This window comes from Impatiens glandulifera, chromosome 1, assembly GCF_907164915.1.
Source record: "Impatiens glandulifera chromosome 1, dImpGla2.1, whole genome shotgun sequence".
Taxonomy (NCBI): domain Eukaryota; kingdom Viridiplantae; phylum Streptophyta; class Magnoliopsida; order Ericales; family Balsaminaceae; genus Impatiens; species Impatiens glandulifera.
Genome location: NC_061862.1, coordinates 5,297,615 through 5,314,106, shown reverse-complemented (window position 1 = coordinate 5,314,106; position 16,492 = coordinate 5,297,615). Strand labels below are relative to the sequence as shown.

Below are 16,492 nucleotides of genomic sequence, written 5' to 3'. Positions count from 1 at the left end.
CAAAGATGACATAATTGCATTAGTCAATGTCCAATTGCATTACTCAATACTAGATGACCCAAATACATTAGTTAATGCCTATCTGCATTACTCAATGTTAAATATTGCCCAAATACGTTACCTAATGTTAGAGATGACCCATATATATTAATCAATGTAGAAACAACTATATTAATCAATGTAGAAACAACCCAAATGTATTAATTAATGTTAAATAGACTAAATGCTATCCTTCTCTTTTAGATTTAAAGTTGTCTTCAACAATAACTTCATAATATATTTTTTTGTTAATCTAAATATTCAAGTTTACTCAACATTTTAATATAGTGTTTATTAGATTTTATTATTGGTATAAGATTATATCCCTATACCATTTTTATTTCATATTTGCTATATAAAATTGTAATTAATCACCTATATACACAATTTCGTTATACCACTTTAGTTTAATTTGCATTCTAGTCTTTATTAATATCATTATTATATACAACTTATTATTAAATATATTTTATTTAATATTATATATATATATATATATTTAAATAGTTCAATATTATAATTTTATAATTAAAAAATATATTTATTATTATCATGATAATTCTATTAATTATTATTATTATATTATAATTAGATTATAAATAATATTGTTTATTATATATATTATATTTATTTTATTATAATTATTAAATAATATTTAAATTAAATAAATATAATTTACAGTTTATATTATAATTAATTAATTATATAAAAATAATTATAAATTAATATTTTTACTTTAATTATTTAAAATGATAAAATTATCTTTTTATTATTATACTATATTTAATATATACTAAACGGACATTATAAATCATATAAAACCATTTTTTATAATAATAAAAAAACAATAATTTATACAACTTATATTATTATATATTATTTATAAATAAATCTATTTAATTAGAGTATATATTATATACTAACTCATATATCTCTCTTTTATATCCTATTAATTATTTAAATTTAATTTAATATTTATTAAAATTATTAATAATATATTTATATATTTTTATTTAAAATCTAATCAAAGTTTTATTATACATAAAAAAAAACATTTAGAAGAAGAGTAGATAATTCATTATAATTCAATTAAAAAAAACTTCATCTTAATATATATATAATTAATTAAGTGATTTTAATTCATAAATAAAATTCATACAATTAAATATAAAATAAACTTCTAACTTATAGTTCATTGCAATTCAATTACATTGATGGTTGGTTCTATTCAATTAATCAAATGTATTTGGCATTTTAACTAAAATGGTTTTTAAAGGTTATTATTGTGTTATTTAAATTCAGTTCAAAACATTCAACAAAAACACTTTATTTTGTTTTGTTTTTTTAGTGTGGAATAAATTCACTATTCTAATTTTATTTTGGACATACTTATTATTTTGTATTCATCTACATTAATATAATGAAAGTTATCTATAATTCAATAGAGTAGTCTATTGAAATGAGTGATTCTTAAATGATCAAAGTTACAAGTTCAACTATTACTTAAAACATATTAAATGGAAGTAAAAGTGTCAACTACGTATTTTCGGCCTTTGTCATCACTAAATGTCTGATTTGTATATGTAGGGTCACAGTTGCCGCTCCAAAATTTGGAATGTCCTCGTCAAGAAAAAAATTATTCCAACTTAGATTGTTGTCAACTAAGTATTTGCTCGACTTTGTCATTACTGAACTGTCTTATTTGTATATGTAGGTCTTAATTGTCACCCCAAAATTTGTAGTGTCCTATTCAAGAAAAAATTTATTCTTATTTATTTTATTTTTTTAACTTGTATGTTATAAAAACATATAATAATATATAATAATTTTGTATTTAAATTGACAAAAAAAAAATCTAATATAGTCCTTAAATGATTTAGCTCAATTTTTTTCCTTTTTAAGGATCCCTGTGTCTGGGTTGAGTTTATGTTAAAAAAAAAATATTATTGTCTAAAAAAAGCCTTATATATCTTAATTTTTAAAAATAATAATAATCTAATTGTCTAATAATTTTTTTTTAAATAAATGAAAAATGAAATCAAACCAATGAACATCCTAAATAGATGGGTTATTAATTTTATTTAAAAAAAAACGGCTAGAATGGGATTTGATATTACAAGTTAATTTTTTATATATTCATAATTTATAAATTAAAAAAAAAAATGTGTTTTTAACAATTATTTTGTTCAAACTCTAGCTAACTCTCTAATAAATCTTTTTGCATGCAGACTTTCCCTTTTTGTCATGGTTAACCTCCATTATTATTGAAGAAGATGAGTCTGATCCACTATCAATGCCAATGAAACTAACCCTCTTCCTCCTAATCCCACTCTTGGACTTCGATCCCTCCACACCATCATCATCATCTTCTAAATGTGGCTCCGACGTCTTTTTACTTGTTTGCCGCATGATCTTTCGCCTGAGCTTCTTCACTGTGCTACGCGGCACAACCAGAATCTTCTGCCCCGGAACTAACACCTCCTCAGGCCTAACCACTGCTTCCCACGGCCGTTTGAACACGTCCGGCCTTGCAAGCACAAAAGATGGGTACTTTTCCATGATCCTGGCCGCCGGCACAGCCATGTAGTAACATTCCGCCCTCCCCCCGACATGGACGATTTTCAGAGCCAAAGATTGTTGTTCCTCCTCCACTGCCCGGGACTGGGTCGGGATTGGTTTCGGATCCAATAGATTATTACTTCGCCGCCGGTGGAGACTAAATAACTTGTTTATCATGCTCTGCTCTGATCTGGGTTGTTTCTGTGTTCATGAACTGGACCAACTAATATATAAGAGTGTACTTCCATAATCAGGCGATTATTACAAAGGGTTTCAAACATATCTGTTTGTCTTTGGAATTTGTCACCTAAATTTATAGTTAGAAGAATCGAACATGACAAAAAGACTAAGAATCAATTACAACATTAACCTTCATATTTTCTATAATCACACACCATCAGATCCACACGAGTTCGTATAATTATTGAATGATGATTCAGTTGGAATCAATTACAACAGTCTTAATAATTACATTCATTGCTTATCGGCTAGCAAAAATTCACTTCTTTACAGGGGTAAGTAAGGAGACACCCATGAAAACCCTAACCAACCTTAAATATACCTAAACTGGGACACGCCAAAAGGAGGAAATCACAAGCAACTATTACCAATTCTCCACTACCTTTTATGAGGTTTATATACCATCCAAAATCTTCAACAATAGTAGTCAGCCACTTAACATTGTCTGTCCATTGTAATCAAATCTCATCTTCAGTAGTTATTTGGCAAATTTGTTTGTGAATGCTGAGGCTGCTGATGATCGGGGGCAGTGGGAGCCACCATATCAACAGAAGCAGCAGCAGCCATGGACAGAGAAGAATGTGGCACAAGAGGAAGAACAATTGGTGCTGCTGCTGTTACTGCTTGAGGATGATAAATTCCAGCAAATGTGCCATGTCCAGCCTGATTTGGCGCTAAATTCATTTGAGCATGTGGAGGAGGGATGTTATAGAATGAACTTGGGTGCAACCCTGAAATATCTTGCCCAGGTGCAGCAATCCACAATGTTGAACCTTCCGTCTGTCAATTAGCCAAAATCAGCTTCCTATATTCTTAACATATTACTCCAAATAAACAAACATTTAAACAAGAAACCTAGCCCACATCAGAATTCAACAGCCTCATTTGAAATAATTTGGTTTATGATCGGGATCTCGTAGAGAGAAACTGTGAATGATTTTTTTTAATATGTGTTACACCAAGTTACTGTTTAACGAATGTTTACAAAAAAAATGGCAAAATATGATGAGCTAAAGCTTAAAGAACGAACCTGCTGTCCAGAGATGTATACATTGTTTTCCTTATACTGTTGTCCAGTAAGATCTCCATCAACAGTAGAGTTTGCAGATGTGGAAGCAGCAGAACTGTGGTTAATAAAACTAACCGGTGAGGACCCATATGATCCAAAACTTATAGGAACTCCACCATGATTGGAATTCCCTGAATTAATTCCGGGCTTGTATTGTGAAAATGGATATTTGCTAGCTGTCCCAAGAGGAGGCACCTGATATATGCTTCCAAGTTGAGGTTGTTGAGGGAAGAACTGATGCAAAGATGTATGAGGAACGTAAAATGGAGGATAGTAAGGGCCATAAGAAATGTAGTTTGGTGGGTAATGGGTTAAGTGCATCCCAGTCGGTTGTCGAAACACGGGTAATGAACTTTGCATGATGCCAGTAGCTTCAGCCACTACAGAAGATGGGCCTGATGTGATGGATAAAACAACCGAGTTCCCTCCCTGCAACCTATAAATGATAAAGCTTTTGACTAGAAACAATTGCAGATCTAACATGCACATGTATTATTGGTCGAATCAAGCAGATTAAACATTTGGTCACATTTGTTATCACATTTTACTATTTGTCACAAATAATTTGTATACCAAATGAAGTCAATAATCAAGAAAAACAATCTACTACCAAACAAAAAAATATCTCTTTCGATTTTAGCTTGAACAATTTTCCAATTAGATCGCGATTGTGAGAAAATATCAGTTTCCAAATAGGTTTACAATAAACTTCAAAATTTTCACCTTGTTATTTTGAACAAAATTGATGGCAATATGATAGGCTTAAAAACACATCTCTTTGGGGGGACATACCTCAGCAGAAGATTGAGAAGTCAAAACTGCAGGCCCAGTTGAATGAAAAGGGGAAATGCGACCATCAGTGTCCACACCAGCCCGAAAAAACTGACCATAATAGCTGCTTGGATCAAATGGTTGTGGTGCCTATTATCACAAACTCAAACTTAGAAATGAAAGAAGTATTTTTTTTTTTCATTATTCTTTTCTGTAACCCCTGTATAATGAAGGCTCCTCACATTCATAAAATTATAATATTCTAATACAGTTTTACCTTTTCAAAAAACTAACAAGAAATCAAATTAGTGAAAGTATCAAGCTAAAAAATGTTGCAATAATTCATTGAAATTGATTCCAAGAAATCAACATATCATGTCCTGAATGCAACCAAGGCCTTGTTGATTCTGTCATCAATCATTTCATTGTTCAAATCATTAACTAAAATACCAAATTACACTTTATTTTTTTTATAATATTTTAAATATTAATACAAAGGTATTATTTTAGCCATTTACCAGAACAATCCACTTTTTGAAACAAAGTTTTCTCAAAAATAAGAAAAGGTTTATTTAAATAAAATAAAAAACTACACAAAAGCTCCAAAAGAATCAGAATAGTGAAAAATAATGTGAGATAAGAAACTTACTACAAAGCTTGGTATGTGAGGAACATCACGTGCTTGAGATTCAGAACTGTCAAATGGAGGAAGCTGACCACCAACCACTGTTGGCATGTAACCAAAATTGTAGCCAGATGATGTATGAATTAAAGGATATGGATGACTTGTTGGATGTAGAGAGACTTCTTGGTCAGACTCTTTATACTCCGGGGCTTCATTTGATGAGGTGTTAATCTCGCCAGGTGACGAGCTTTCTTGCACCTGTTCAGGTGATTCTGGTTGATCTGCATAATCTCTTTCCTGAGAAGCCTCTATTGCATTCTGGATACTGCTGAATCAATAAAACCACAAAATAGATAAGGGCCAAAATATTGAACAGATTAGTGTAAACAAAAAAAAACTTTTCTACAAACCTGGAAGATTGTTCTATTGTCTCTTCAACCGCCTTTGGCACATCATCACAGCCAGTTTTGGATCCATAATTCACATCAAAACTCCCGAACACAAAACCAACTTTCAGGTCTTCTGGAACATGAAGATGATTGGGGATGATAACATGCAAACCCTGTGGAAATTGCAAATCCTCTAGCTTCCTCTGCACGTCAGAAGCTGCTGCTGGTTCACTTGAATCAAGGTCATGACATACAACCTGAGCTTGGACATCATTTTCTACAGTAGAATGAACATCTGGCATAGTAGTGGCTCCAGATTTTGCATGCTTAGGCTTCCACTCTTTAGCAGGAAGCGCTGTTTCAAGAAGAGAAGATTCGAGTCAGTCAAAAACCTCAATAAGTTGATATATTTATAAATTAAACCATGAATGAAGTATACCCTTAGCAAGACCAGTTGATTGATGTGACCTACTGTTATAGTTAGAGAAAGGTCTGTTAACAGCAGTACTTGTACGAGACTGTGGAAGTTGAGCAGACTCTTGTTTCTTTACAGACTTAGCTGGCATCTTTTCAGGCATGGAGGAGTTCCTTACTTCAGAAGCTTCTGTTCAGTGTAAATAAGAAAAATATACAAAATATATAAATGTAAACATATCTGAAAGATTGAATTAAACTATTATTGGAAAGATCTAGGAAATCCTAACCAGTATTTGGTTTGTTCTCTTGAGAGACAACTGAAATGTGTTCTACAGGAGCTCGCTGGCTTCCCACCTCACGCTTAATTGCACCAATGGAGCCAGGAAGTCTTGTGTCTTGAGATGGCACCAGAACAGGGTCAGAGGCAGAGAAATAGACTCCAGAAGAAGATGCTTGATTTCTAGGAGTCAAGTTGTTGCTCAATCCCAATCCCAGCAGTTCATGGCTTGCCACAGTAGTGCTGGACTTTTGCTTTGTGTCAATTGGAGGAATTACTATAGGTGGACTAACCAGATTATTCATTTCAACAGCTGATCGACCTTCCAATTCATTGACTGAACCACCTGAAGGCAAGTGGATAGCATCTTCAACAGTAGGGCTGTTACTTACAGCTGTTACAGAGCTGCAGCATGTAACAGAATTGTTAGCATTTGCCAATATTTCTAAGAAACAAATCTAGAAATACAAGAATACATAGAAGAAAAGGGAAAGATGTGAAAAACAGTTTTTTTAAATATAAGTTGAGAGATAAACTAACATTTAATAGAAATGGAACATTCTGCCAAGCTTAGCACCTTGTTACAGTGACTGTATCTTTATTTTTCAATTGAGAGATAGGCAAAATTGAGAGTCCCCCGCTCTTTTCTCCCAACTGATCAGTTCCATTTTCCTTTCCCAAAGGAGCATTCCTTCCACCAACATCATCTGCCAGGAGGCAATTAAGCCATTCAATTGAGTATAGAATCAGGCAGTAAACAAAGATCATAGAACATGATAAAGATACAATTTCTTCAAAAGCATTTTCTCTACAGTATTGTACAAAAAGATTCATATTTCAAGCATAATTACCAGAAGCTGTATAACGAGGTGAATAGCTTCCCCTCCCTCCCCTATTCCCCCGTCCTTGTATGCCAGGTCTCCACTTCGATTCTCCGGATTCTTTGTTGTTCACATTCTGCAAGACAAGATAATAGTAGTGCACTAGACCATACTGATCTAACAATAAACATCAAGCTTAAGATGAGGAAAATATCAACAGTCTTTTCATCTGCCTGGAATGTTTTTAATAAACAAATTCTATTGTCACTACAAAAATATATTTTACCTCCTTTCTCCTATCACGCCTCCTCTTGACTTCGTGGAAAGTATCTGTAGATCATATAATCTGTTATCAATTGCCTCAAAAAGAGCCAAAAACAATACCATTTTCCAAAATTTTCATATAACTTCTAACAAACTCAGAGTTATTATGGCTTTTCTACAAACCATAAACTTAAAGTTATCAAGAATGGAAGATGACCATGATAAAAGATAAATAACAATGACATGAGCACTTTATTAAACTAGCTTGCCTAGGTATACATGTGAACCGACCTAAAAGTATTAAACTATACACCACAGAAACTCATCTGTGATAAATCCCACCTAAATGCAGATTGCTTTCAGTGCATGATTATAGGATTACCACAAACATAAGATTTCAATCCATGGAGTTCTAAATGTACATTATGTCAAAAATATCAAATCCCAGCTAGATTCAGTGCATCCAACAGAACAGTAACGAAAATACAACAGAGAATAGGAGGGTTCACAAATCACACTGAAGGACAATAAAATAGATAATGCATGAGGAACCAGTTGACTTGACAATTCAGATCACAACCCATCATTCGTGATTGTGAAATCATACGGACAACATAAATCAATTTAAAGGGAAAAAAGAATAAGCAGAGGAAAGGAGAAACCTTGGAAAAGTAGCTTCTGAGTGGTTTCGTTAGGATCCATAGAACACTCCTTCAGCATTGCGTATATGTCATCTTCACTGTGATTTCCTGTGATCTCCTTGATGTGCTGGATCGTCTTGCGAACACTGTTCGGAATCGAAACCCTAGAACCGCGAGTGCTCATTTTCTTTGGCAATACCGGAGTGTATCAATACAGACGTGAAATTGTATGCAAGGAAGAGGATAGATGGAATGCAACTCGAGGGTAATGCAGCGATGGAAATGATCAGATGTGATTGTTTTGAAAAATCTATTGACGAGATTTCAAGGGTTTTGGATTTTGATCAAAATAAAATTGAACAATGGAAGGAAGGAAGGAAAGAGAGAGAGAGAGAGAAAATCAAAGTCTTGAACAAGAGAGCTTCTGTGTTCTTTTCTTTTCAGTTTTCTAGTTTACTTTATTCTGGAATTTGTTTTCACATTTTGGAGTTCGTGTTTTTTTTTTTTAATATTTTAATAATTTTTTAAATAATTTTTTATTTATTTACAGAATCTCATTAAAAAAGAAACCAGAAAACCAGGATGTTTGGGAATGAGATTCAAGTTTTATTTGTTGTATAAAAATTATTTTGTAGATTTTGTTCACATTTTAAATAAATATAATATTATAATAATTTTATTTCATTGATTCTCACGTGAAAAAAGGTCCTTTTTACATTTAAATAACTGCCATTTGTTTATAAAAGAAAAATAAATATTTTTTAAATTAATAGTATCTTATAATAGTATCATAAATATATTTTAAAATATTAATATTTTTCAAAACTGGTTCATTTATATTACAAATAATAATAATCATTTAAGCACAATAAAAATAAAAATGACATAAAAAAAAATATTACTAAATATATTATAAGATAATAAGGACTAACTCTCTGACCGACTCTATCGGCTTTTCAAAACGTCATAAGAGCATCCCATCGGTAGGTACAAATCTGATGTGGACAGAATTTTGTATCTGGGTAAACTAATGGGGAGATGGGTACAAATCTGGAGAGAGAAAGATGAGTAGCAAAGTTTTGCTACCGGGTACAAATGAGAAAAAGTCAAAAAAAAAAATGTGATCCCACCCTACTTTTTTATAAAAAAAATAAACATTTAAAAATTTAAAAAAATAAACATTTAAAAATAAATATGATTGTTTTTTCTAAAAAGTTAACATGTGCTTTTTTTTTTAATTTTTAATTTAAAAAAATGACCGTTTTTTAAAATATGACTGTTTTTTCAAAATATGAAAGTTATATTATTTTTTTATACATATGATTATTTTTTTATTATTTAAATAAAATCTATAAATAGATGATGTGGATGGTGGGACCACAATTGTACTTGAGATTGTTGGGAATAGAGGTATAAATTGAGAGGTATAATTTATTTGTGATGTGGCTGCTGATGTGGCACATATTTGTACCTATGTATGAGTACAAGGATGGGGATGCTCTAATAATAACATTATGAATTATATATAATAGACTACTATGATCAGCGAAGGTTCAACGATTTTTCTCTAACCAAATAGTACGCTAAAAAATAATTGAGATGGTGATCCAAATATGTAGACATGTCATAATAGAACATCAATACAAATTTTCTAGCAACTACCTAAAGACTCGGTCATCACCTAATAAATCTCAATAAAAATACTTCACAAAAGACTCAAGATACTAGTAATCCATCGACAATGCAAAAGTAAGTGAACTGTGATTTAACTTCTCTTGACACATATGACAACGATTACGATAATATAACAATTTTCATACACATATTACTCTTAAAATTCTACCGTGAATAGCGTTCAATCCAAATAAGGAGATATTTAATAGAAACTTTGACATCTAAAACTTTTCCCAACAAAAATCACATTAAATCATCTTAACAAACAAATTGTAACTATGTCACACATGAAAACTATCCATCTTTTGTCAACACATAACGTCTTGTTTAAATAAAGACACTTGTTTGCGTCCTACCAAAAGTAAATTCTTTTACGAGATTAACTCTCTCTAATGTTTACTCTTTTTATATATCTATTTCGGCTAGTAAAATCATTATACTCAAGATCAAACATATTATTAATTGTGACATTTCTACATATAACAATGAAAATAAGCTTATGATACGTCGCAACAAAACTTTTGAATTTACACTAATTTTTTTTTCAAAACTGATCGAAAATCTTTTCTATGATGAAACCAATCTTGTATTGTAAATCTTAATAGTAAGATAATGTTGTTATGGGATATTTCCTAGCTTCCCTGCTCTGACTATTAAAATTATCTACGTAATTGTTTGTCATTTTATTGTATCGCGAACCGGGGAAAAAGGCACGACTCCATTTCTCCACTCCAATTTGTTCCAAATATTCAGTAATATGAGGGTCTTTAGTTCTGATCCTGTCAAACTGCAGATGAAACATGGACTCGGTGTATGCGTGAGAAGCCAAATCAAACTCAACGTGGCAGTTATTAGTTTTAAATTTAGCCATAATATTCATTTTGATGTGGTATGTGCATGCACCGTGATGTGCTTCTAGAAAAATCGCGAACAAGGAGTTGGCAATACTTGGGTGTCTATCGGATACGGAGAGGAGATCCGGAACTAATCCAATTGTCAACCTTAGTTGTTGCATGAAATATGTCCAGAAGTTATTATTCTTCGAATCAACGACGCCAAAAACAACGAGATATAGTTGCTCATCCGCATCCAATGATATCGCAACCAGTAATTGACCTCTAACATTGTGCTTAAGAAAGCTGACATCGATGCACAATATAGGACGACAACAGCTTATGAAACCCCTAATTGAGACCCTTAAGTGTTGGAATTATTTCCAATATTTGGGTACATATATTATTTAATAATTGTATATTAGTTGTTATCATAATAAAGATTAAAGCCCAATTAAAGTGATCTATTAAAGTATAAAGATTATGGGGCTTATTTAGACATCTATAATAAATGTGGGGATATATTTGTGTAGAAGCAGAAATACCATTTTTTATTTCGTTGATTGATGGGCCGAATAATAAATGGGTATATTAGGGCTAGGTCTCAACCCATATAAATAGCCTACCGATTTGTTTCTCTCATCGAACAATAAGGTTTATGTTCATCTCTCAAGAACACTAAAGAAGAAGGCTATCGATATAGGGTTGGAAGACTTAAACCCCACCCACATCTGACATTCCGATCCAAGTCCAGATCCAGAACGAGAAGATCCACATTCAGATCCAGATTCAAGATCAAGAGAAGATCAAGAAGAAGAGAATAACGAAGAACGACTTAATGAACCGTTCTGCATTCAAGATCCAGGTACGTTTCCGCAATTACAGTTTATCTCGATTTATCGACATAGAGTATACAGATTATAGACTTGAGGATTAAAGATTTAGACTAAAGAAACTAACAAGTGGTATCAGAGCCTCTCTATGTCGATTTATTGAGATTTAATAAGGATAAAGATAGATTGTTGAATTTGGTTAACAAGATTATGAATAACAATTAAATTTTCTGTATATTCACATTGAATAAACAGATTCAGAATAAGGAAATTGAATAAATTGAATTAAATGTTCATTTTAAGGATAAGGAAGTTCAACAGGTTTAATTTATCACTTCCATTTAGGGTCAAATAAGACTAAATATTATGTATAAAAACGAAATGTGAGATAATTAAGAATAAGTTAATTCTATTATATAGAATAAGTTAATTCTATTATATATATATATATATATATATATTTGATTTGAGGTTATATAATTGTTATTAATTAAAGAATATGAATAGAGATTTATAAATTTTCTTGATCTAATATGTTTTTTATTTACTGAATTATAAACAATAAATTATTTTGATGTATATGTTATAGTAAAGAATTAAAGACGCTAGACATCTAAACGATTTTTCAGAAATCATAAAGAATAAACGGTTTTAGAATCATAAAGAATAAAGAAGATGGAAAAGTTTTATTTCAAGAATTGGATTTAATTATTAATTTGAAAATAATAATTCAAATTAATAACCAGAATTTAAGTGGAGAGAAATATATATAGTAAAGAAGTTAGAATTTTTTTTAAAGAATTGGTCAAATTAATATCTATTTATTATTAATTAGATAATTAAAGAGATATTAATAAATATATTATATATATTTTGGTTATATATATATTTTTTGAGTACAAATTAATTAAGGAAATTTGAATTTTAGAATAATAATTTATTATCATTCTAATTATATAATAATTATATAATTACGTAAGGAATTAAGAAATTTAGTTTTGGAATAATAATTAATTATTATAATTAATTTAAGGAATTAAAATAATAATAATAATATATAAGGAATTAAGTAATTCAGTTTTAGAATAATAATTAATTATTATAATTAATTTAAGGAATTAAAATAATAATAATAATATTTTAATTAGTTAAAGATTGAAGTAATATTTATTACTGAAATAATTGTTATTGTATTAATATATTTATATAATTAAGAATAAATAAAATATAGAATGAAATTTTGGAATTTTAATATATACCTATAATATAGGTTATGATTTGAGAATTAAGTAAAGAAAAATAGTTATTATGTTTATAATATTTTATTAATATATTTAATGAATTAGTATAAAAACGGATGAATACATCTATTTAATTTATGACTTAATTAATGTATGGAATATATTCAGAAATTAAGAAAAAGTCAATTTATATAAATATATTCAGAAATTAAGAAAAGAGAAGAATAAAGAGATTATTATTTTATTAATAATAATAATTCATAATTAAAGAATAAATAAATATCAATAACTTATTTATCAAGAATTAAGTTATTTATCAAGAATTAAGGAAATCAATTAACCTAATAATTGATAAATTTAGAATTTTGGGTAATCTGTGTAATTGATTATTTAATTGTTTATTATTATTATATTTGGATGAATAATCAATCATGTTATATTACACATTTGAATATATATACATATTTTGGTCTTTATGTATATATTGTGTTGATTGATATTAAGAAATAATTGAGTGATTAGTAAAATCACAATTATTTGTTTTGTGTAACACATATGGAATTTATGCAATTTTGATACATAAAACAACATTCAGATTTTCGGTATTAATAACACATTCAAAATTTGGTATAATTTTAGGCCCACTTAAATTTGTAATTATGCGGTTGTTAATCGGCCCAAAGGAAGATTAATAATTGGTCGGATTGCAAATTTAAATAATGTACAAATTATTAATTTATAGAACATATTTGTTTTATAAGATTAAGACGGTTGTGTTTGTAACTATGCGATTATTAATCGGACAAAAGGAAGTTTAATAATTGGTCGAGTTACACACTTAAAGTATGTACATAATTTATTAATTTATTAAATCAATTAATTGAAGCAACATCCTACCAAAGTAGGCTTCTTGTGAAGGTTAATATGCTTTATAAATTAAGAAGGTAGTGCGTATGTATTTCATGCAGTTATTTAATCGGCCCAAAGGAAGATAAATAATTGGTCAGAATAACATTATGCACATGTGGTAATAAATATGTAACAATTATTCGGTGGGCCATGTGAATAATTGGAATATCCAAAGATAACCAATTATTTGACAGGACTTATTGTTAATATTTGATTACTACAAAAGAGTACCGTTTGCAAGTTAATATTTAATGTCCAAAGACTAAATATTAATGTTGCGTTTGGTATCTTATGATGAGACGTACCATTATTTTGAATTTATGTGATTATTAAAATTTTGTGAGTATGGTTGTTCATTTGTTTTGTTATCTAATCAAGTTAACACTTCTGTTTATACGGATTATTTTTTTGTCAACATCTTAAGTTCATTTTATATGATATAATTTTTAAGACATATTTAGAATTTGTTGTATTTTTAAGAATTATATCTAAAATGGTTAAAATTGCTAAGGGTATTATTAGAATAAAGATTTCATAAATAATATATGTTTTATTTAGTTTCAAAAGTAATGCATTAAAGTCAGAGTTACAATAATGTATTCTCATGCATCTAATTTGGATTTTCTTATTTACACTTAAGTTAATTGATGTGAATTGTAGTTGTCTAAAGGGAGACATAGTCTCTATATGAACTCACATCAATTGTGTGTAAGAAAAATAAAAGATTGAAACAAAAATAACATAAATAGTGTTCACTTAGCAAATACCTTAATACATAATAAAGAAATGAAGTTGTAAGAATTGCAGATATTGCACTTATAAGAAAATTACTAAAGAAAGTGGTGCATAAAAGAATACATATTATAGTTTTTTTTGTTTGTTCTAAGAGTAATTTAACTTCAGTACTCATACACATTTGATGGTAACTTCAGTATTACTAAAGTAAATGTGTTGATGTACGGTTGAGTTAATTGTCAAAAGTCAATTGATGGTGAAAGAAACATCGGCGTAGGCATTGACAATTCATATTAAAGATGAAGAATTAAAGAACTAGTTTAGATACTTTTTTTATTTGGAAACAAACATTTATGGAATATCTTCATGTAATTGATAAATTTGGAAGGAAGAGTTAAGAATTACAACTTATATATGGAATAAAGATTCAACTAAAACAACTAGTAAATTCTTTTGGGGTTGTCCAGTTAAGGTCAGGCCTTATAGGTCTAAAGAAAATAAACTAGACTAAAGAATTTATCAGATGTTAATTATTGGATATTCTAAAAGATCTAGAGACAAATTTAGTCTCATAAGTACTTCAAGATTTTCCTTGAAAATAAATACATACATAAGACTCCTTAAACAAGAGTCTAATGTATTCTCTAGATTATATGAATCAAGAAATTAAGAATATTTATGATGTTGGACAAATATTTGAAGGATCCTGGTTTGGATCATTAAGAAAACAACCAAACAACTAATGTGATATTTTAAGAACAAAACATTACATACTCATATAGTGAAATGGAATCGGATAGAGATCATTTGGTATATTGATTCGAATTTTGTTGGATACTAAAACAGTCGAAAATTCGTGCCACATCATTTTAGTTTAAAGAATTAATTTTTGGAAGAGTGTTAAGTAGACACTCGAATTATTTCAAGTTGATGGCAGAATTTATTAGGTGTTTTGTGGCATCCAATTAAAGAATCCGACTGCAAAATTTTGTCACGGGGTTGCAAATTATGAATGATATAGAAAGACCACTAAAGATATTACGTGACAATAATTTGCAGTTCTTTTACTTTAAGAGTAATATGAGTTCGACTAAGTCGAACTATTTGGAAAATAAAGAATTCATAATGTTTACTTATCTATTGAGCATATTTGGACAAACTCTAAAATTACAGACCAGTTCTCTAAATATTTGCTATCTGAGGTCTTTCATGAACATATTATTCATATGGATATTGCATATTTAAATGATATACAGTTTTAGTGGGAGTTTGTATTGTGATGCTTGCATAGATAAAATTTGGAATTTATGTGCACATTAAAGAATCAGTTTCTAAAGAAATTAAAGATTTAGTTTTTAAAGAAATCAAGATTATAAAGTTATTCAGATTGATCTCTATAAGGAATAAAGGAGGACCAGTTGGTATTAGACATGTTAAAGATCACACTACATGTTAATCCACACTACACACCCATGTTTAATCTATGTTATTTGATTGTATTGACATATGTGACTATTGAGGGTTTAGTTACGAACTAATGTAACAAAAATCGCTTTAATCCTATGTTGATATAATTAATGGACGAGATTGATATAGATGTATTTGGAAATGATAACAATATTTTAAGCTCTTAAGGTTATAATATACAATTGAAGGAAATATTATATGACCCAAGTGGGAGATTGTTGGAATTATTTCCATTATTTGGGTACATATATTATTTAATAATTGTATATTAGTTGTTATCATAATAAAGATTAAAGCTCAATTAAAGTGATCTATTAAAGTATAAAGATTATGGGGCTTATTTAGACCTCTATAATAAATGTGGGGAATTATTTCCAATATTTGGGTACATATATTATTTAATAATTGTATATTAGTTGTTATCATAATAAAGATTAAAGCCAATTAAAGTGATCTATTAAAGTATAAAGATTATGGGGCTTATTTGGACCTCTATAATAAATGTGGGGATATATTTGTGTAGAAGCAGAAATACCATTTTTTATTTCGTTGATGGGCCGAATAATAAATGGGTATATTAGGGCTAGGTCTCCAACCCATATAAATAGCCTACCGATTTGTTTCTCTCATCGAGCAATAAGGTTTATGTTCATCTCTCAAGAACACTAAAGAAGAAGGCTATCGATAT

The 16,492-nt window shown here is 29.5% G+C and overlaps 1 protein-coding gene across 2 annotated transcripts; it reads right to left on the bottom strand.

Annotated features, from left to right (window-relative positions):
* Positions 1 to 2,991: 2,991 nt before the first annotated feature.
* Positions 2,992 to 8,518, bottom strand: LOC124920659 (GBF-interacting protein 1-like). Of its 2 annotated transcripts, none has more exons than XM_047461202.1 (11): positions 8,134 to 8,518; positions 7,494 to 7,537; positions 7,238 to 7,343; positions 6,964 to 7,093; positions 6,397 to 6,791; positions 6,132 to 6,296; positions 5,714 to 6,047; positions 5,328 to 5,631; positions 4,700 to 4,828; positions 3,869 to 4,336; positions 2,992 to 3,618 (listed from the first exon to the last, which is right to left on the bottom strand). In XM_047461202.1, exons 1-11 carry the CDS (start codon positions 8,294 to 8,296, stop codon positions 3,310 to 3,312), a joined length of 2,547 nt encoding a protein of 848 aa, XP_047317158.1. In that variant the 5' UTR covers positions 8,297 to 8,518; the 3' UTR covers positions 2,992 to 3,309. The 2 variants fall into 2 exon arrangements, with proteins under 2 accessions (XP_047317158.1, XP_047317166.1); XM_047461210.1 differs by having other exon boundaries at positions 5,328 to 5,628.
* Positions 8,519 to 16,492: the final 7,974 nt, after the last annotated feature.

Bases quoted from the DNA above. Each gene is read 5' to 3' on its own strand.
- LOC124920659 (XM_047461202.1), bottom strand. From the start codon at position 8,296: ATGAGCACTCGCGGTTCTAGGGTTTCGATTCCGAACAGTGTTCGCAAG. The intron at 7,344-7,493 runs GTAAAATATATT...CTTGTCTTGCAG, and splicing joins GGCGTGATAGGAGAAAGGAG to AATGTGAACAACAAAGAATC. The intron at 7,094-7,237 runs GTAATTATGCTT...GCCTCCTGGCAG, and splicing joins ACCTCGTTATACAGCTTCTG to ATGATGTTGGTGGAAGGAAT.